Source organism: Choloepus didactylus, chromosome 27 (assembly GCF_015220235.1).
Source record: "Choloepus didactylus isolate mChoDid1 chromosome 27, mChoDid1.pri, whole genome shotgun sequence".
Classification (NCBI taxonomy): domain Eukaryota; kingdom Metazoa; phylum Chordata; class Mammalia; order Pilosa; family Megalonychidae; genus Choloepus; species Choloepus didactylus.
Genome location: NC_051333.1, coordinates 139,947 through 161,359, shown reverse-complemented (window position 1 = coordinate 161,359; position 21,413 = coordinate 139,947). Strand labels below are relative to the sequence as shown.

The 21,413-nt window shown below is 44.9% G+C and overlaps 2 protein-coding genes across 7 annotated transcripts in view; one reads left to right on the top strand and one right to left on the bottom strand.

Moving 5' to 3' along the window:
* The window catches only part of LOC119521018 (zinc finger protein 584-like), a 16,933-nt gene extending 2,965 nt beyond the window's left edge, over positions 1–13,968 (top strand). For 3 of the 4 annotated variants that reach the window (XM_037818977.1, XM_037818974.1, XM_037818976.1), the window contains 2 exons: positions 6,896–8,939; positions 12,531–13,968. In XM_037818977.1, coding sequence (XP_037674905.1) covers positions 6,979–7,902 — 924 coding nt within the window. In that variant the 5' untranslated portion in view covers positions 6,896–6,978 and the 3' untranslated portion in view covers positions 7,903–8,939; positions 12,531–13,968. Of the gene's footprint in view, positions 1–3,678; positions 6,691–6,895; positions 8,940–12,530 lie in introns of those variants that run through there. The other variant, XM_037818978.1, reaches the window with a different exon arrangement.
* The window catches only part of LOC119521019 (zinc finger protein 132-like), a 23,756-nt gene extending 2,343 nt beyond the window's left edge, over positions 1–21,413 (bottom strand). The window contains exons 1-3 of one of the 3 annotated variants that reach the window (XM_037818979.1): positions 20,702–21,406; positions 19,052–19,220; positions 14,637–17,007 (exon numbers count right to left, since the gene is read on the bottom strand). In XM_037818979.1, the coding sequence (XP_037674907.1) occupies positions 15,151–16,005 (855 nt within the window). In that variant the 5' untranslated portion in view covers positions 16,006–17,007; positions 19,052–19,220; positions 20,702–21,406 and the 3' untranslated portion in view covers positions 14,637–15,150. Of the gene's footprint in view, positions 1–14,636; positions 17,008–19,051; positions 19,221–20,701 lie in introns of those variants that run through there. The other 2 variants (XM_037818980.1, XM_037818981.1) reach the window with 2 other exon arrangements.

The window sequence follows — 21,413 nt, the reverse complement described above, 5'->3', positions numbered from 1 at the left end:
AATCATAAAACTCAGTAATTTTCATCAAGCCTAGCCTATCAATCTTCTGCCACTTGTGGTTTTGGTCTCATATCTAAGAAATCATGAAGATTTACACCTATGCTTTCTTCTAAGAGTTTTATATTTTAGCTCTTACATTTAGGTGTGTGATCCATTTTGAGTTAATTTTTGTGTGCTTATGAGGTAGGGGTCCAAATTCATACTTTTGCATATGGCTAGTTAGTTGTCCTGTGCCGTTTTTGTAAGACACTATTTCCCCCCATGAATTATCTTAGCACCTTTATCAAAAATCAACTGACCTCCAATATAAGGGTTTTGTTTTCCTAGCTGCTAAAACGAATACCATACAATGGGTTGGCTTAACCACAGGAATGTATTGGCTCATGATAAATTCAGAGTGAGTGGATTGATGTTTTGGCCTCTGGGCTGATGGAGCAGCAGCCGCACCCTTTCCGAGCACTTGCTCAGCACCTGTCCTCTCCCCGACACCGCAGTGAAGGCTCTTCCTCTCCAGGCACTGGGGTGGCCACCGGCCACACCATCTCTCAGCGTTGGGTTGGCAGCACTTTTTTTGTGCAAGGGTACAAAATGTTGGAAAAAGTAAAGAAGATCTAAATGCAAAGACTTCCCCATTACACAGATTGAAAGATTTGTTAAATGACATTGTTTTGTAATTTTCAGTGTATAATTTTTGCACATTTTTTGTTAAATTTATTCCTAAGGATTTTATTCATTTTGATGCTACTGTAAATGGAACTGATTCTTAATTTCATCTTAAATTTTTCATTGCTATGGTATAGAAATACACATTATTTTTGTATATTAATGTATTCTGCAGCCTCACTATACTTGTTTTTAGTTCTTTTTTTTAGTGGATTCCTTGGTATTGTCCATATATTGTATCAGGTCATCTGTGAATAGAGATAGATTTACTTTTTCCTTTCTAATTTGGATGCTTTTAATTGCTTTTTCTTCCTAACTGACTTGGAGAGAACCTCCAGTAGATAGAAGTGGCAAGAGTGGACCTCCTTGTCTGGTTCCTGGTCTTTGGGGAAAAGCCTTCAGTCTTTCACTGTTAAGGATGATATTAGTCATAAGTTTTCCGTAGATGCCATTTTCAGGTGAGAAAGTTCCCTTTATTCCTAATTTGTTGAGTACTTTTATCATAAAAGCTTGTTGGATTTTCTTAAACATTTTTTTCTCTATTTGAATGTTTTTTTGTCCTTTATTCCATTAGCATAGTATATTACATTAACTGATTTTCAAACATTGATCCTTGCATTCTTAGGATAAATCCCACTTGGTCATGGTATTTAATTCTTAAATTGCTGAATGTGGTTTGCTAATATTTTATTGATAATTTTTACATCTATATGCATAGGCTATCTTGTGGTATAGTTTTCTTTTCTTGTGATGTCTTTGCCTGGTTTGGGGATCAGGGTATTAGTGGTATCATAGGATGAGTTTGGAAGTGTTTCCACTTTTTCCTTTTTCTGGAGGAGTCTGTGAAGGACTGCTGTTATTTCCTATTTAAGCTTTCAGAGAATTTAGCCATCTGGGCCTGAGCTTTTCTTTTTGAGAAGACTCTCTCTTTTTTTCCTACAGAAAAAAGAAATTTATTTGTAAATTTGGTATAAGTGTATTCAGATTTTCTATTTCTTTTTGAGTCAGTTAGGTAGTTTATGTCTTTCTAGGTATTTGTCATCTAAGTTATGTAATTTGTTGGCATACAGTTTGTAGTATTTCATTACAGTTCCTTTTGTTTCTGTGAAGTCAGTAGTGATGTACCCTTTTTTATTTCTACTTGTAGTAAGTTGAGTTTTCTATCTTTTTTCTCCCCTTGGTAAGTCTATGTAAAGTTCTGCAAATTTTGTTGATCTTTTAGAGAAACAACTTTTGGTTTATTAGTTTACTCTTTTTTAAAAACTGTATTTTGAAATAATTTCAAATTTATAGGACAGTGGCAAAAATAATACAAACCCCATAAAAAGAACTTCAGCATACCCCCACCATCTAGATATCCTGATCCAATTTTAATGTTTTGCTACTTTTGTTATATCATTCTTTCTGTTTTGTGAAAATTTGATAGCAGGTTGCACACATCATAATCCTAGATCATTCAATACTTCCATGTACATTTCCTGTAAACAAGGATATACCCTTATGTAATCATCTTAACTGCAGTTATCAAGTTCAAGATATTTTATGTTGACATAAAGCTTACATTCTATATTTCCATTTTTTTTGATGTCCCAATAATGTCCTTTTGAGCCTTTTCTCCTCCACACTTAGATCCCATTCAGTATCTTGTGTTGTGTTTAATTATCATTATTTCGTTAGTTTATCTTTCCTTTTTTTTTTTTAATAAATTGTGAAAACATATACACAACATTAATCTTCCCAGCCCAACCCCTATCAAACATACCATTCAGTGGAATTAATCACATTTACAATGTTGCAGTGCTTTCAGAACTATCCATTACCAGAACCTTCCCTTCACCCCAAACAGAAACCCTATACTCATTTTGTATTAACTCCCCATTGCCCCTGCCCTCCCACCCCTGGTAACCAGTACTCTACTTTGTGTCTCTAGGAGTTTGCTTATTCTCTATTTTCTTGTAGTTACCATAGGACTTAAATTTAACATCCCAAATCTGTAACAATCTTGTTTGATTTATTAACTTAACTTCAGTAGCATAAATAAACTATGTTCCTATACACCTCCTGTATGTCCTCCCACCTTTATGTACTTCTTGCCACAAATTACGTATTTATACATTATGATTTATCATTGCATTTTATGCATTTACCTTTTAGATCCTGAAGGAAGTAAAACAATGTAGTTACAAATAAAAAATGCAGTAGTACTAGTGTTTATATTTACCCATGTCATTATCTTTATTGGAGATCTTTATTTCTTTATGTGTCTTCAGTCAATAGTCTAGGGCCCTTTCCTTTCAACCTGTAGAACTACCTTTAGTATTTCTTGTGGGGTGGGTGTAGTAGTAATGAAGTCCCACAGTTTTGTTTATCTGGGAATGTCTTAATCACTGCCTAATTTTTTTTTCCAATTCAGTTTTACTGAGATACATTCACATACCCTACAGTCATTCTCAGTGTAGAATCAGTTGTTCACAGAACCAACATATAGTTGTACATTCATCACCAAAATCAATTTTTGAACATTTTCATTGCTCCAAAAATAAATAAATAAATAAAAACAAGAATAAAAATATAAGTAAAGAAAAACACCCAGAACATCCCATCCCCTGTATTGTACATTTAATTTTTGTTCCCATTTTTCTACTCATCTGTCCATACACTGGATAAAAGGGAGTGGGAGACACAAAATTTTCACAATCACACAGTCACACCGTGTAAGCTATATAGTTATATATTCGTCTTCAAGAATCAAGGCTACTGGGTTGCAGTTCAACAGTTTCTGGTATTTCCTTCTATCCCAATACAATAAAAACTGAAAAGGGATATCTATATAATGCATAAGAATAACCCCCAGAATGACCTCTGGACTCCATTTGAAATCTCTCAGCCATTGAAACTTTATTTTGTTTCATTTCTTTTCCCTCTTTTGGTCCAAAGACTTTCTCAGTCCCATGATGCCAGGGCCAGGTTCATTCCTGGGAGTCATGTCCCACTTAGAGGGGAGGGCAGTAAGTTTACCTGCCGAGTTGGCTTAGAGAGAAAACTGCCTAATTTTTGAAAGACAGTTTTGCCAGATAGAATTTTGGGTCAGCAATTTTTTGCTTTCAGCATTTAAAATATGTCATCTCCCTGCCTTGTTGCCTTGTTGTTGCCTTGGTTTGCAATGAGAAATAGGCATTTAATCATTTTGAGGCTCCCCTGAACATGACATATTCTAGTCCTTCCTTCTAGTAATGGAAGGTTGCTTCCCTCTTGCTGCTTTCAGAATTCTCTCTTTATCTTTGCCATTTGACAATTTTATTATAACATGGCATGGTGTGAGTCTTTTGGGGGTTATCCTGCTTGGAGTTCTTTGAGCATCTTGGATGTCTTTTGTTAAATTTGAGATGTTTTCAGCCTTTATTTCTTTGAATACTCTCTCTGCCCCTATTTCTTCTTCTGTGACTCCTACAACACGTATATTGGTACACTAGATTGTGTCCCACAGCTTCCTAGACAGTTCACATTTCTTCATTCTTTCCTCTTTATGTTCCTTAGACTGGATGATTTCAATTTTATCTTCAATATCTCTAATTCTTTCTTCTTCCAACTCCTACCTGCTATTGAATCCCTGTAAGGAATTTTTAATTTCTGATACCGTAGTCTTCAGCTCTGTCTGGTTCCTTTTCATAATTTCTGCCTTTCTATTGATACTCTCTTTGTGTTCATCGATTGTTTTCCTGATTTCCTTTAGTCCTTTGTCCATATTTTCCTTTAGCTCTCTGAGGATATTTAGGACCATCTTGGACTTGTATGTCCCAGGTCTGGTCCTCCTCATTGATGGTTTCTAATACTTTAATGCTCTCCTTTGCCTAGGCAGTTACTTCCTCTTTCTTTGTATGTTTTGTAATCTTTTTTGCAACTTGGACATTTTTGTATTTCAGTTTTTTACCACTGGAATTGAGACTCTTAGCCTTCTGTTCCTTAAGTTTGTATCAGGTAGTGTTATGATAAAGCTTTCCTTGGATTCCAGGACCTAACAAAAATAAATAAATAAAAGAAGGCGTAAAAGAAAACATCTCTCCCAGTCTTTACAGATTGATCTGTGTGCATGCTTTCCTTCAAAGCTTATCCATAAAATGAATTTAGAGATTAGCTTCAGGCCAAAGCATGGGGGTCTCCCTGGTGCTTTCTGCACATATATCTTGTCTTGGGCATGAACCCATGGTGGTAAGAATTCCCCCATTTACACCGATAAGAATGTCCTTTCTTCCCTAAACAAGTTTTTTCACAATCTCAGGCACTGCCTCTGTGTCCTACAGCCAGCAGTGTCTCTTGCCCCAGGCAGCCATTTGGCTGTTTTCCCACAGCCTCCTGTAGGAGGAGAGCTCTGTGAGTCAGCTTCTATCTGCAGGGCGAGTTCTGGGCAGCAGGTCCCTCTGGCCATCAGTAGGCAGGCTGGGCTGACATCCGTGCTCCCAGTGTATACATGAGAGTCAGCCTGCTCCCTTTGGAACTGGGCCCGGGGATCTGCTCTGGGAGTGCGGGCTGGCTCTGCTGAGCCAGTGAGCGGGGAGGCCAGCTGGGGTGTCGTGGCGTCTTACTGCCTTTAAGTAGCTTTTTCTTGATTCGGCACCTCCCGTTATTGCTGTTTTCTAGAGATTTGAGAAAGGTGTTTCTGCCAATTCTTGACATTCAGAGCTTCCGTGGGGGGACAGAGCCCTGAAGTGTCTTACTCTGCCATCTTTATTGGGGCCTGCCTCTAATGTTATTGCCTATTTCATATAGTTCAACTCTAATTTTTATTTTCTCCCTTCTGCTTGCTATAAGTTTTAATTTACCCTTATTTTTTAGATTCTTAAGATGGAAAGTTTTTATTTGAAATCTTTTGATATGTGTGTTTGTAGCTGCAAATTTTCCTCTAAGCACTGCCCTACGCATCCCATAAGTTTGGGTATATAATGTTTTCCTTTTTATTCGTCTCAAATTTGATTCTAAATTTTCTCATGCATTTTTCTTTGACCCATCGGTTATTTAGGAATGTGCAGTTTAATTCCACGTTTTTGAGTTTTTCAAATTTATTTAATGTTTCCAAATTTATTTCCATTGTAGCTGGAGAACATACTTCGTATAATTTCAATCCTTTGAAATTGGTGAGGCTTGTTTTATGACCTAGCAAATGGTCTATTGTAAGAGACTGTTCTGTGTGCACTTGAGAAGAATGTGTATTCTGTTGTTGGATGGAGTGTTCTATAGGTGTCTTTTCAGTTGCGATAGTTTTTAGTGCTGTTTAAGTCCGCTGTGTCCTTGATTTTCTGCCTATTGGTTCTGTCCATTTTGGAAAATGGGAAGTTGAAGACTCCAGCTTTTATTGTTGAATTGTCTGTCTTTCCCTTTCATTCTGTTTTTCATCACAGGCAGTTTATTTTTTAGTATTCAGTTTTCTTGTTTGTCACGATGACATGAGCTCCCTGTGGTGTGCAACGGGGTGTTACAGCCTTGGCTTGGGTTGGCCTGTTAGTCCCTCCGCCCCCAGGACTTGTACCTACCAGGACCTATGTGGTTGCCCATTTGAAGGGTGATGGGGAGCCTGGGGTGGTGGATATGACTCCTGTTGGTAGGGCAGAGGCCAGGGTAATCCTAGTTTTGATAAGCGAGAGCTGGGGGATACCTTGGTTTAGGGTAGGCTCAAGGCATGTTGGGTACCTGTGTGTGCTGGTGTTCTGTTGCTGAGGTCAGAGACTTATTCCCACTTCTTCTCCTTTTTGGACCCCATTATGACTCTCAGGCCCTCAGTGGCCCTACCTTGACCTGTGTATCTTGCCACTTCCCAATCTGTGTGCCTCTGCAGAGCTCTCCAGAATCGATCTACTCTGTGTGTGACATGAGATGTGCACATACCCTAAATAATACTTGAACACCAGCTACTCTGTTGCAGCTCTGTTTTTCATAGGACTGATCACACCTCCCTGCACAGCACTCATCTGTCACCAACAGTCAAGGCCCTGCTGAAACCCTTTGCTGAGGAGTGACTTGGAGACTCTAACTGTAAGGCCCCACGCTCGTCCCATCTTTGTGTCCTCATTCCTTATCTTCTCCATTCTGTGGTCTGGCAAAGCCCTGTTCTCCTGGGCCAGTATTTCCTCTCCCAGCCTCATCAATTTCTTCCTGGGTATAGCTGGCATGCATTGGTGATCAAGCCCCACCTCCACCCCAATCCAGTGCTTATTAATCGACACTTCTCTGCTTTCAGGCTGTCTGTGTGGAGTGGAGGATGAGGAGATCCCTACCGAGCGAGTGAAGAGCTGTAGAGTACATCTGTCAAAGAATCCCTTTATGTGTGGGAAGTCTAGGAAGGATGTCCTGGCCACCTTGGGCCTCCTCCATCTTCAGGCCAGTCACAATAGGGGGAAGCAGCACCAGAGCACTGAGTATGGGGAGGCCTTCCCATCCAGCTCCAGACTTGGACTGCAACAGGGAGTCTATGCTGGACATAAGCCCTTCAGGTGCAGTAACTGTGGGAAAGCCTTCCTGAAGGCCTTCACTCTCCTTGACCACCTGCTAACTCATTTTGAAGAGAGAAGCTTTAAATGTCCAGCAGATGAAAATGTCTTCAAGGAAAAATCCACCCTTGTTAATCACAGAAAAAGTTACACTGGAGAAACAACCCATGTGTGTAACGAGTGTGGGAAGGCCTTCAGTTACCCATCTAAACTGAGGAAGCACCAGAAAGTCCACACTGGAATAAAACCTTACAAGTGTGGTGAATGTGGGAAAACCTTCAACCGCAAAGATGCACTTATTCTGCACCAAAGAATTCACACAGGAGAAAGGCCTTATGAGTGTAGCAAATGTGGGAAAGCTTTCAGCGTTCTGTCTACCCTCACTCGGCACCGGAAAGTTCACAGTGGAGAAAGGCCCTATGAGTGCAGGGAATGTGGGAAGTTCTTTAAATACAACAATAGCTTCATTCTTCACCAGAGAGTTCACACTGGAGAAAGGCCTTTTCAATGCAATCAATGTGGGAAAACCTACGTAACCCGCTCTGGCCTGTATCAGCACTGGAAGGTTCACACTGGAGAACGGCCCTATGAATGTAGCTTATGTGGGAAAGCCTTTACTACCAGGTCATACCGCAATCGACACCAGCAATTTCATACTGAAGAGAGATCCTATGAGTGTACAGAATGTGGGAAAGCCTTCAAACATAGTTCTACCCTCCTTCAGCACAGGAAAGTCCACACTGGAAAAAGGCCTTAGAAGGACAGGAATGCAAGAATATCCTTAGTCATGGACATCACCTTGTTCACCATGAAAGGTCTCACTCCAGAAAAGTGATCAAGGAGACTAATCCTCGTGAGGGTGCTGTGTGACAGAAGATAAACCTTGTATATCCCAACCCTGCCCTGGGGAGAGTCCCCCCGAGTTCAGGTCTGAGGGTAACTTTCAGGAGTTACATTGTACTTTCTGACCTGCCCAGGGCCTTTGGCAGTGTTACGTCACTGCCAGTGCCAGTTGGAGAAGCCATCCCACCATTACTACCTGGCAGGTGCCCACAGTGTGATCTAGTTACCCCCAGCATCCCTGGAAAAGGTAGACTTTGGTGCTCTCCTATACCCAGGAGAGAGTCAAAAGTGGTTGAGCCCAGAGGGAGGCCTCATTCCTGCCCTACTGACTGGTTTAGGCATGAACGTGAACCAGCTCTGGCCAGGAGGACCTGAGCTAGTGTCTGCTGGGGCCTTCCAGAGAAGATCTGTCTTTTTTTTATACACATTGACACTACACGTAGTACCTGCCATGGATTTGTTCAGCTCTGGAACAGACTGTCTCACACTGCTCTAAAATGTGTGATGATAAAGGCTTTCATTTAAGCCACCTCTAATACTGGGGGTTCTGTTTCCTGTGTGGAGGGGTTGAGAATAGAATTGGATCCTGCCAGCCTGAATGAAGGATATGACTTCTATGGGGTTCCTGCCTTTGTCTGCCTCGGAGGGCACAGCAGGGTGACATCGCACTCAAGTTCTGGCCTAATTTTCATCAGTGCCTAAGGCCTCCAGAGAAAACCTGAAAGGTTTTATGGGTGAATCTTGTAACCTGGGCATCAGGATTATCTTTAGGCTCAGAGGTCACCCTGAAGAATGGAATAGTTGGTGTGAGATCCTCCAGTATGCCTGGGCACAGAAAGAGTTTGGTCCCTTATTCCCCAGGATGTTTCACAGTCTGCAGCATTGGTCATTGGAAGTCGGCTCCAAGAATCTGCTCAGAAGCCTTGTCCTTTGAAATCTAGAGTATGGAAGGTAGGTGTGAGTGGTTGTAAGACCTACAGGGGTCAGTGGGAAGAGTGAGTGGGCATAGAAACTCTGTGTGTGAAGTGATATAGAGTGGGGGGAATCTGGTAAACTAGGAGGTGGAGTTGTTCTACAGGGGTATCCTTGGATGTTCCAGGAACTATGGTTTCACAGTGTGAGGTTGTGCAGAACTTCTCAGGAATTGCAGACCTGTTGTCTAGCACTGTCAGAGCAAATAATCTAAAGGTTTTTTGGATTCCTATACATTCCTGGGCTATTCACCTCATGGCCATCACCCCAAGGCTGAAGAAGGGAGGTCCTGCAAGCTTTTGTGACCCAGCCAAGTTCTCCTGGTGTCTTTGGTTATCATCACATGATACTTCTGGTTTGTGGAACCTTCTGATTTTATAAATTTTGGAAATGAGTTCCGCAAGACAAATAAAATGTCAGTTGAGTAAAACCTGTATTTTGGCTGTAGCTGTGTCCCTGGTGGCTCCTTGACAAATAGAGACAAGAAGAGCCTGTTTCCTAGGAGGCAAGTGTGGAGAGAGCAGGTCACCCTAGACTTGAGTGTGTGGTGGAGTTCGGTCCCTGGTGCCTCTACCTGAGGTGATCCTTCTCCCCACCCTATGCCTGGGAGTAGAACCCCAGGCCAATTTGCCAAGGGAATTAGTGGCTGGTCTACTCAGTTTCTCCCCAGCATCGTAAAGCGTGTGCCCACCCCTAGCATGTTCAGCTGATTGTCCTTGGATGTAAAATTCTGTCTCCAACATGGGGGTCTGTGTAGGAGCAGAATTAAAGTCCAGCTGTGCTGTGTGGGACTCAGGCCACTGGGCAAGTGGGAATCAAGTAGAGGTTGGCCATTAGCGCTCAAACCCTTGTACCCTGTGTGGGTGGCCATGGTTGGATCTCACAAAATGGCCTCCAGCACATGGGTGAAAGTTCCTCTTGCTCTTACTCTGAATCTGCCTTCTGGACCCCCCACTGGGGTTCAGTTCCCCAGCAGACCACCTGTGGGGAGGGGCATTGGGTAGCATTGCCCTGGTGATAGCAGAACATTCTGAACAAAGGCCTCGTGGCTCTGACCCTTTGACTTGCCCAGGGTACCAGTTGGTGTGAAGCTTACCCATTACTTTTGGCCCAAACTTTGCTTGGCAGGTGGGTGGCATCAGCCCATTATTGCAGCCTCCATTGTGACTGCCCCGAGATTATGTCCTTTGCCCTAGCCAGTGGTCACTCCTCTGGAATCCACTCTGTGGTTCCCTGACCCTAGAATGTTCCTGTTCCCTCAGCCCATCAGATGCGTCACCCCATTCCTCTCTTCCCCACTGACACCCCTTCAACAACTAAGATGGCCCCTCTTCATGGAGACTCCTTGATTGCTTTTGGAGTTGACATTTCTCCTCTTGCTCTGTCCTGGATGCCTTGATATCAGGCCTGACACCAGCGCTCTGCCCCCTAAGTTGTCCTGGTGATGTATCTGCACATCTGAATGTTTCAAAACTGAGGGATATATTTGTCTCTGTTAAAGACCCAGACAGACTTGTCTACACACTCAAGGGCAGAATCAGAGCCATGCTCAGGCTGTTGATACTCAGATTCCACCAACATAGACACTGATCGTATCATGCACTCTGCTTCTTACTCTGAATTGTCCTTCCCTGACTCGTGAAGCCCCGGACAGCAGAGCACCTGCCACAGAAGTCAGCCTCAGCCTCCACTTCACCATGCGCAGCCCAGGCCCTCTCGGAGCAGTGATCCCGTCTCATGGAGTGCCCTCTGGCTTCGAATAATCCACGCTCCTCACCCCAGTTTATAGGAGCCAGTGGGACCCGTTTCCTGGTCCCATTGCCTGCTTCTCTCCCCCTCTGTGGGGCACAGGCTCACTTTGTCCCAGGGCCTTTGCAGTGCAGGTCCCTCTGCCTGGAACAGTTTCTCTGGAGAAATCTCATCAGCGTCTTCCTGACCACTAGTCTGAAGAGTGTTCATCACTTTTTGTCACTTCTCATTTCTTTTAGAGATTTAGCCATTATCTGCAATTACCCTGTTCTTTGATCTGTTTATGTGTTAAGTGTCTATACTGCACATCAAACTGCGCTGAAGGGTGGGTAGGGATCAGGCCTGTCCCTGCTGCGTCTTCCCCAGAACTCAGCCAAAGGCCTGGCACACAGTGGGGCTTTGGGGAATATTTGTTGAATGAATGTTTGGCTACTCTGCAGAATCTCTCCTGGGCCCAGACCTCAGCCTCATCATTGTAACTGATTCTTGGGGAAGAGAGCAGGAACCTGAGAGTGGTGGACCCCTTTTTCTGCACTTAGGCAAGCTACCTAAGTTACTCACATATTTGTCCCAAGGCACTTCTGCATTTGTTGTGTGCTCTGACTGCTGTGCCCCAGCAGGGGACAGAAGGCCCAGGGACCCCCTCTTGGAGCCAGTGTTCTGGTAGTGGGTCAGGTATTCCTCAAGAAATGACACAAACAGATGTAAACTGGCAACTGTGACAGGGGCTCAGGCAGGGTGTTCTTGGTGGGTATAGACTGAGGCCCCTCTCAATTCTCTGCATTTCAGGAACTTTGGGTCTGCCCTCGTCTGTCCCCCGAGGATTCAGGTAGCCACCGTGACTGGCTTTTACCTTGTATTGACTGAAACTTTAGCATGGTGGTTTTTTTGGTATAGTTTTTGACATTTTTTAAAAAATTTATTATTTTAGGGTTATTATTAAAATGGTTCTACTTTTTTTAGTAACCCACAGAAATGATTCATGTTCCACCAGTTACACATGCACACTGTGTGTGTATGCGCAGTTCTGTACAATTTCTTCTGTGTAGCTTCATGTAACTGCCATCATAATCAAGAAACAGAACTGTTCAAACACCACAAAGATCTCCCTCATGCTACCCTTTATAGCAACCCCTCAATCCCTAACCCCTGACAACCACCACTTTGCTCACCTCCAGGATTTTCTCTTTTTGAGAATGTTATATAACTGGAATCAGGCAGTCTGTGACCTTTTGAGGTGAGCTCTTTTCACTCAACATCATTCCCTAGAAGTCCCAGTTGTTGCATGTGTCAATTGTCCATTTCTCCGTGGTGCTGAGTGGTAATTCACTGGTATGGCTGGACCACAGTTTAACCATCCACATATTGAAGGACATTTGGGTCATTTCCAGTTTTTGTATATCGCTACATTTGTGTACAGATTTTAAAAGATATATTTTATTAGAGAATTTGTAGATTTACAAAGACATCGTGCAGAAAATAGTTTCCATATACCTTCTCAACACATACAGTTTCCCCATTATTAACACTGCATTAGTGTGTTCACTCACCAATGCACGGTGTTAATAGGCTGGTATGTGGAGTTTTGCAAGCTGGTAGAAGTGAGGTGGTGTGGTAGACAGCTTCTGACATGACTCCTAATGATTGCCGCCCTTTGGTATTTGTGCATTTCTGTAATTCCCTCCTCCTGAGTATGGGCTGGACCAGTTAACTTGCTTCTAACAAACAGAATACAGCAAAGGGGATGGGATGTCACTTCTAATATTAGGTTACAAATGACAGTGACTTCTGTCTTATTGGTATTCTCTATTTTCTTCTCAGCTTGCAAGTTTGGATAAAGCAACTGCCATGTTAGGCCCATGTGTCAAGGAACTGAGAGTGGCCTCTGAACAGGCAGACAGTCCCTGCGTCCAGTAGCCCACAAGGAACTGAATCCTGCCACCAGCCAAGTGAATGAGCTTGGAATTGGCTTCTTCCCCATCTGAGCCTTCAGATGACCACAGCCCCAGCTGACTGGTGTCAGCAACACAAGAGACCTTGAAGCAGAGGATTCAGCTAAGCTGCGCCCAGATTCCAGACCTAAAGAGACCGAGATAGTAAATATCTCAAGCCGCTATGTTTTGGGTCATTTATTACACAGCAATAGATAATTACTACAGATGGCTTCTGCAGCGTCATCCAGCAGTGACATAGATCTGCCTGGCACCCTGGGAGCTCTGGGTAAAGACTTTTCCACATTCGTGGCCCTTATAAGTCCACTCTCTGTTGTGAATTCTCTGATGATGGAAAGGGTGTCTTTGTGGCTGAAGACCTTCCTATTTTCACTCCAATTGTGATATCTTTTTCCAGTCAGAACTTTTTTCTGCCTTCACACATGGGAGAGGTGACTGAAGTGCTTCCAAATACCTTACACAGGGGATGTTTCTCTAGTGTGAATTTTTAGCTATTGGTAAGGGTTGCTCTCTTCCTGAAGGCCTTTCTGCATGCCAAGTGTTTAGAGAGTCTCCTCAGTGGGGGCCCTCAGGTGCCCCGCTGTGCATACACAGGAAAATGTTCCTTACAAAATGAATCCCCACATTGTCACATCTGGAAAACTTTCTCCACTGTGATGGTGCTGTTCCTGGTGAATGTTTGATCCAGTCCCACATGTAGGGCTACAACATACCTGGGATATTTTACCTGTGCTCAGCCAGGAAAGACTCCCTGTGATCTCTGGCTGGCCAAAGGTGCCGGTGTCAGAGTGAGGATGGACCAGTCGCACACACTGTTGTTGAGCCCAATAGGTAACATTCCACAGGGGCAAGGGAGAGCAGAGGTACCTGGGACCGAGGTGGCAGAAGCAGTGGCCTCTGGCACCTATATTTAGTTTTGTGAGCCCAGGCCCCTCTATGGGGATTCCCGTTCACATCCCAGCCAGTTCTCCCATGAGGGGTACACCCTCACCTGGAAGTCAGAATTGGTATCCCTGAGAAACATCAACAGCTCACATGTAGACCTTGCTGAACTCACATAGTAAGATTTTTTAAAATAGGTATCAAACATTAAAACACCAGATTCCACAAGATTCCAGATCTCAAGCTAGTTCTGAAATACCAAATCTAGCAAACATGTTAAGTTGGGGAAGCAAACTGTAATAAAACCATATATAAAAAATGGGGCAGCACACTGTGGAGACATCAAAGCTGTCTGTGTTAGCATGACCAGAAACTCTGGCCAGGTTACCACAACCACCTTCCTGGATTAAAGACTATTCTCTCAATCCTGAGTTCTTGCCTGGGGGTGGAGGTTGGGGGGCGGGATACATTGCCAAGAAACAGCTCAAGAGAAGTAAATGCATACAAAATTGCATGTATTTGCTTTGCCTGTGGCCTGAGCCATGGGAGATACACAAGTCTGGAGCTCTGCATGCATACCAAGCCCACACAGCCATGGTCGTTGGAGAAACGTAGCTGCTCTTTTGTTTGGGACATATCCCCCATCGTTTACCAGGCCCCCCAACTCTGTGACCTCTCAGCCAGTGTTCCTCTATCCATATCTGGCACCACTGGGCCCAGGGTCACAGTTCCTGTCTAGGAACCAGAAGGTAGCTTCCCCTCAGCTGGGGAAACTCAGACCTCTGCTGGAAATCAGGGACCTGCCTCCTTATCCAACAGATGACTTTAGTGTTGCAGACTAATGTTCTCCTTCCTCAGGTGAGTTCTGAGCCCTCAGGTAACTGAAACACGGAATTCTATGTTCAGGCCACAGACCCCTGCAGTCTTTCCCAGTCCTCAGACAGCAATGCTCAGAAGGCCACAGCAGGACAGGGTACGACTCTGCCTTCCCACTCTGCTCTGGGGCAGTGTCCCAGGAGCCGTTCCCCACTGCAGGCTGAAAGTGACTCACTTCTTGACCTTTCCCAACAGAACCCCCAAGATTAAAGAGGACTGAATCCAGAAAGTCTTTATTTTCAAACAATACAGAGCAGACCAAAGTAGATGGTTCCAGGGCAGGATCATTTGCAGGTTCACTATATATCTCATGGAGCTTACATACAGACTTGACCATATTCCCAAGAAGCCTGAATTGGACACCCCTCAAGACACCTTGGTCAGCACTGGGCCACTTCACTGCTTCTCTTGGAAGCCATGGGAAAGAAGCCATTTTCAGTAAGTCCAGGACAATCCCGATTCCCTCCAGGAGGGGGGAGGACATACAGGGAACTTTTTGCTGTGCACATGGAGATGACTGCTACAGATATTTGGATTCAGCCAGGATGGAGAGAGGTTGTGGTTTTCTGTCTTATACCCCAGGGGTGAGATAGCTCTGCCCAGGTTTTTTGGTTGGTCTTAAAAAGGGTAAAGGAGCTTCTGCAGGTTTTTCCACAATAATGATACAAGAAGGTAATTTCTCTGAGGTAGGTGTTCTGGTGGATGAAGGTTGACTTGTTCAGAGGTTTTTTTCACAGACTATTCATGGGCTTCTTTGGGGTATGAATCCTTTTATGCTGAGCAAGGTTGCAAAGACGGCTAAAGATCTTTCCACATTGGTTGCATTCATAAGTCCTTTCTCTGGTGTGAACTACCTGGTGCCGAACAAGTATGGATCTTTCACTGAAGGCTTTCCCACACTGGCTGCACTCATAGGGCCTTTCTTGTGTGTGAACTCTCTGGTGACGAACCAGGTGGGAGTTATTGCTGAAGGCTCTTTCACATTCACTGTATTCATAAGGTCTTTCTCCAGTCTGAACTCTCCAGTGATAAATGAGGCTGGACTTTCGGCTAAAGAATTTCCCACATTCGCTGCACTCATAAGGCCTTTCTCCTGTGTGAACTTTCTGATGTTTAATAAGAATGGAGTTTTGGCTAAAGAACTTACCACATTCACTGCACTCATAAGGCCTTTCTCTTGTGTAAACTTGCCAGTGCTCGATGAGGCTGGAGCTGTGAGCAAAAGCTTTCCCACATTCGTTGCACTCATAAGGCCTTTCTCCAGTGTGAATTCTCCAATGCTGAATCAGGCTGGAGGTGCAGCTGAAGGCTTTTCTACATTCACTGCACTCATAAGGCCTTTGTTCAGTGTGTACTTTTTGGTGCTGAATGAGGATGGAACTATTGCTGAAGGCTTTTCCATAGTCAGTGCACTCAAAAGGCCGTTCTCCAGTGTGAACTTTCTGATGTTGAAGGAGGTGGGAACTTTGACTAAAGTCTCTTCCACATACACTGCAACTCAAAAGGTCATTCTCCTGTATGAACTTTCTGATGTTGAGCAAGGTTACAATTATTGCTAAAGGCTTTTCCACATTGGCTGCACTCATAAGGCCTTACTTGGGTATGAACTTTCTGGTGCCAAAGGAAATTGGAGCTTTGGCTAAAGCCTTTCCCACATGTGTTGCATTTAAAAGGCCTTTCTCCAGAATGAATTTTCTCGTGCCAAATCAGGTGTGATCTGTTATTGAAGGCTTTCCCACGTTCACTGCATTCGTAAGGCCTTTCTCCTGTGTGAATTCTCTGGTGATGAACAAGTGTGAGTTTGTTGCTGAAGGTTTTCCCACATTCACTGCACTCATGTTTAGTCCAATGTGAAATTTCCGGTGCTTCTTCAGTTTAGATGGGTGACCAAAAATCTTTCCACAGTCCTTACGTGTGTGGGATGCTTCTCCAGTGTGAAATGTTGGGTGATAAAAAAGGGTTGATTTCTGCTTAAAGGAACTACTGCCTGCTGGGTATCTAATGAATCTCCCTTGAGAGTGAGTTCTCAGGTGGTTCAGGAGGGCAGAACTCTTCAGGAAGGTTTTTCCACAGTCTCTGCACTTGAAGAGCTTCTGTGTGGTGTGGACTCTGGGGAGCTGCCCAAAAAAGCAGTTGTATGAGAAATCCTCCACATACGCCGTGCTCCTGTGTGGTTTCCCCTCACTATAAATGGCATGGTGCTGAAAGAGGTCATGGCTGTCTAGCACGTCATTTTCACCCTCCCTGCGAGTGAAGGGCTTCTCTGACAAGTAGACTGTAGAGTTCTCCACAGACGAGTCCTTGTCCCATATAAAGGGTTTCTCTCCACTGTGTTCCTTCTGGTGCTGGTGAAGTTTTGTACTGAACCAAAAGTTTCTACCACATGCTGCACACATAAAGGGTTTCTCTTCAGGATGTTTTCCTTGATGCTCAGCCACAAGCAAAATGGCTTTCAAAAATGGGCCACACATGTCACAAGTGTTAGCCCTCTGGGTAGAAGGATCTGCCAGAGAACTTGACCTGTGGCATTCTTTCAGAAATACCCTGCTTGGGAGGGGCCTCCCCATTCTCCACTCCATGCCAATAACCTGAAAGCAGAGAAATGTTGGTTGAGTGTTTTGCTTGGTGAGAAGGGGTGGCTTCATTAGAAATGTGTGAATGATACTCCCAGAAATAGGTCCAAGGGATTGTTGGGGGCCGTGGGCAGAATTATTGTGAAGAAGGGCCTGCTGTGCATGGTTGGGTGCAGCCAGGCCACAGAGTAAGGAAGGCTCCACCAGAGACAAGGACACAGCACAGGGCATAGGCGGGGAGGAGAGGAAGAGCCTCCAACTCCTCTGTAAACAGGTTTCAGCAGGGCCTTGGTTGTTGCCGGCTAGCAAGTGCTGTGCAGAGCCGTGTGTCAGGCCCCAGGAAATCCAAATACAACTGAGGAGCTGGTATTAAGGTATTATTTAAAAATATGTCTTATTGAGGGGACATCATATTGAGCAGAGTAGTGGGTATCAGAGAGGTGGGGCCCAGCCATAAGCAGGGATTCACAGTAAAAATGGGAAAAGTGCAGAGTGACAGGAAAGAGAAAAATGGGAATGAGGGGGATCCACTGGTCTTGGCACCAGAACCCAGAACAGGTTCCTTATACACTTTGAGCCCATCTTCAACATGTTCAGTTTACATTCATCAAGACTAGGACCCCTTCTGTGTTTCTTTTGCCATGGCCAGAGTCGTGTCCATCCTGGTGGAAACCAGGGCTCTTCATCCCAATCTACTTGACAGATTATGGGATATAGAGGGTGCAAGTCCAAGGCAGAGAAAAAGTAAGAGGCCAGTCTGGCCCCAGGATCTTAGATAACCCAAAAGAGACCACAAAGAGCTTACATTATCTTTGTAACCAAAATGAGTTTTTGAGGATAGTCCTGTAGGAGGACTCATAGTAGTCACTACAAGCAGTGCCTCAGGCAGACCGTGAAAAATGTTGTGGACTCAGAAGAAAACATAGGAGTTAGTCTTCATGACATAGGTTTATGCATTGATCTCTTAGAGACAATATCAAAAGCACAAGCAATAGAAGACAAGATTGGTAAGGTGGAATTCATTAAAATTAAAAACTTTTGTGCTTTTAAGGATGCTATCAACAAAGTAAAAATACAATCTGCAGAATGGTAGAAAATATTTGGGCATATATTTGAGAAGGAACATGTATCCAGAATATATAAATACCTTTTACAACTCTATAACAAAAAGACATACGACCCAGTTAAAAAGTGGGCAAACATTTTTAATAGATATTTTTTTCAAAACAGACATACAAATGGCCAGTAAGTACATGAAAAAATGCTCAAAGTATTAATCATAGTAAAATAAAATCCAAACTAATGAAATATCACTTTATACCTGTTAAGATGGCTATAATAAAAAATTTTACAGTATCACATGTTGGCAAGGATGTGGAAAATTAGATGCCTCAGATATTGCCAGAGGGATTGTAAAATGGTGCAGCTACTGTGGGAAAGTTTGGCAGTTTCTTGAAATGTTAAACATAGAGTTGTCATTTGACCCAGCAATTCCACTATGAATACACAGCCACACAAAAACTTGTACATGAATGTTCCCAGCAGGATTATTCACAATAACCAAAGAGTGGAAACAATCCAAATGTCCATCAACTGATAAACAGATCAACAAATCTGTATATCTATACAAGGGAATATTATTCAGCAATAAAAAAAGAAGTAACATTGTACACTGCAACATGGATGAACCGCAAAAAGGGTATGCTAAGTTAAAGAAGCCAGTCACGCAAAAAAAAAAAAGTATACATACACACACACACACACACACACACACACCATGTGATTCTATTTATATGAAATGTCCAGAACAGGCAAATCTATATAATCAGTACATTAGTGGTTGCCTAGGACTGGAGCGGAGGGCATGAGGGAAGATGAAGGGTGACTGCTGATAGGTACAAGGTTTCTCTTTGTGTGATGAAAATCTTCCCATGAACCAATCCCATCTCCATGGCCAATCCTGCATCTGCCTGAAAGCCCCACCCCTCAGGACTATTTTCATCACACAAAATCCTTGGCTTTGAATCCTATTATGCCTTTAAGGGCATAAGGGTCTTACCCAGTGAAGTCATGAGCTCGAAGTTCTCCAGCATCACATCGCAGTACAGGTGCTTCTGAGCCACATCAAGGAGCCCCCATTCCTCCTGGGAGAAGTACATGACCACATCCTTGAATGTCACTGAGTTCTGCAACAATGGGACTGCTGAGTCAGGAAGCCAACAGGTAGGCTGAAAAACAAACAAAATCAAATGATCTTATCCAAGCTCTTGACCTGTGACTCATGGTATTGCTACATCTACCACTAGCAGCTCCACTTCTCGTGTCTCCCAGTCCATGTACCCAACACCCATCTGCAGCCTACTCCTTAGGCCCCCATCTCAGCTAACAGGCCTTGGCACCACTGGCGCCCTTCTTTCCTAGTAGTCCCACGGTCACTGCTTCCAAGTCAACCCAGAGGAACAAAAGATAGGTGGGTAGCACATAGGATCCCCCTCTCCTCCTGTTGGCCAAGTTCCTGTGTCCCCCAGATCACACCTCCCAAACACACACATACACACAAAATGTGGGCTCTTTCTCTCTTGAGCCTATAGTACCAGGGCCCTGAGCCCATAGGTTCACACTTTCTCACCCTGTACACATCACTCTTTAGACCATAAATCTTCATATCCTCCACCCACTATAATTCCCCACCCCCCACTACAGGCATTTGCCTAGCATTTTCATATGCCACAATACACATGGCATATCCAGCAAAGGCAACCAGCATCCAACCCAGACTCAGGCTTGCCTCAGATCTCCCAAAACCCCACAGTCAGAGGCAGCCATCACTCCTCTATTCAATTCTGCCCCACCTTACCCTGTTGCTTCAACCCTTAGCTGTGTAGAACAACATGATTTCATTTGCTCTCTTCTGCCTCTGCCTTTTACATGCTGTCCCCTCCCCAGTCATAGCTATCCTCTCCCTGACATCCAGATCCCAGACCCACTGGCTTAGGGACCCTCCCAGGTGACCCTTTTTTGCCTTGCTATTCCTTCTCCCTGATGAGACCCCCAGGCCCAAGAAGGATGGCCACAAAAACCTTGTAGGCAAGTAGAGTACTCTGATCCCAGGCCCTACTGTCATCCTACGTCTGTCACATGTATGCTTCACTCTCTGACCCAAGTCCAGTTTCTCCTTAGGAGGTTTAGTCATCATCCTGAACCCAACCCACAGCTGCACCCAGCATTCACACACCAGCATCTATCCCGTGGATGTCTCCAGCCTTGACTTGGCATTCTCTTCGGCATTTTGCTGCCAAAGGGAGCCCTGTTAATACCTGAGTTCTGTTTTGTGCTCCAAACCTTCCATGTCTCCAACTCCTCCTTTGAGTGTAAGACCAGTTATTCCAGGCCTGAGGCTTGCCCCCCTACCATCTGTTTCCCAGCAAATATAAGGAAGACCTGCTGTTCCCTGAACACTTCCACCTCAGCCTTATCGCTAAGCTATCTGATTCATGGACGTACTTCCAGAGCTCATCCCACAGGATTCCAGAAACGAGACTAGCCTCATAGCCCCTGGCCCGGACTCCGGATGTTAAAAGAAAGTGTCTCTCAGGACTTCAGGGACAGAGAAAGGCAGAGTTCCAGGGCACCACCGTTCCCTACATGCGGCTCCAGGACCATGAGGTCGGGAACCCTAGCAGGCGGACTTGGGGCACCCTCCGTTTACCTGCGCCGGGTCCATCGCGACGCTGCCGACCCCACTGGAACCTGCGGGCGGGTGCGGGGCTGAGAGAGGCTGGTGACCCAAGCGGGCCTTGCGGGATCGGCCAACCTCCGAAACTCCACCAAGCGGAGTGACCTCGGGCTGACTCTCGCACTCGAAAATGTCGGGAAAACAGAGGCTCAGGGAGAAGGAGCCGTTTTCCAGGGGTGACCCCACAATCTTTTCCTCCGGGCCTTCTGGCCTCCAGGTAAGGCGGCCCCGGACCGACCTCTATTTCCTGCAGCCGCGGAGAGCCGGCGCCCCAGGAGGGAAGAAAAAGACCGCAGTGGCGACAACGAAGCCCCACCTCTGTCGGTGCGGAACCCGCCCCTCTTCGCCCCGTCCGAGCTTTCGTCGGCTCGGCGTCCGCAGGCAACTATGACTTCATTACCCTGAGCCCATCGCGGTGCCGCTGGGTCGCTGCCGAGGGGGTTGAGAAGGGACCCCCACCCCACCTCCGCTGCCGCGTCGTTGCTTACGCGCCGCGAACTACATTACCCAGGAACCCCCTCGCCGTGGCTTCTGGCCAATGATGGGCCAGGGGAGGGCGGCTCCGGGTGCGCGGCGCCGGCAGGGGCGGTACTTCGGCCTCGGGCGGGGACGGGTATTTCGGCAACTCGCGTCTGCCGGTCTTGACGGAGGTGTCGGATTGTCAGGTGGGACTCGGCGTCCCCGG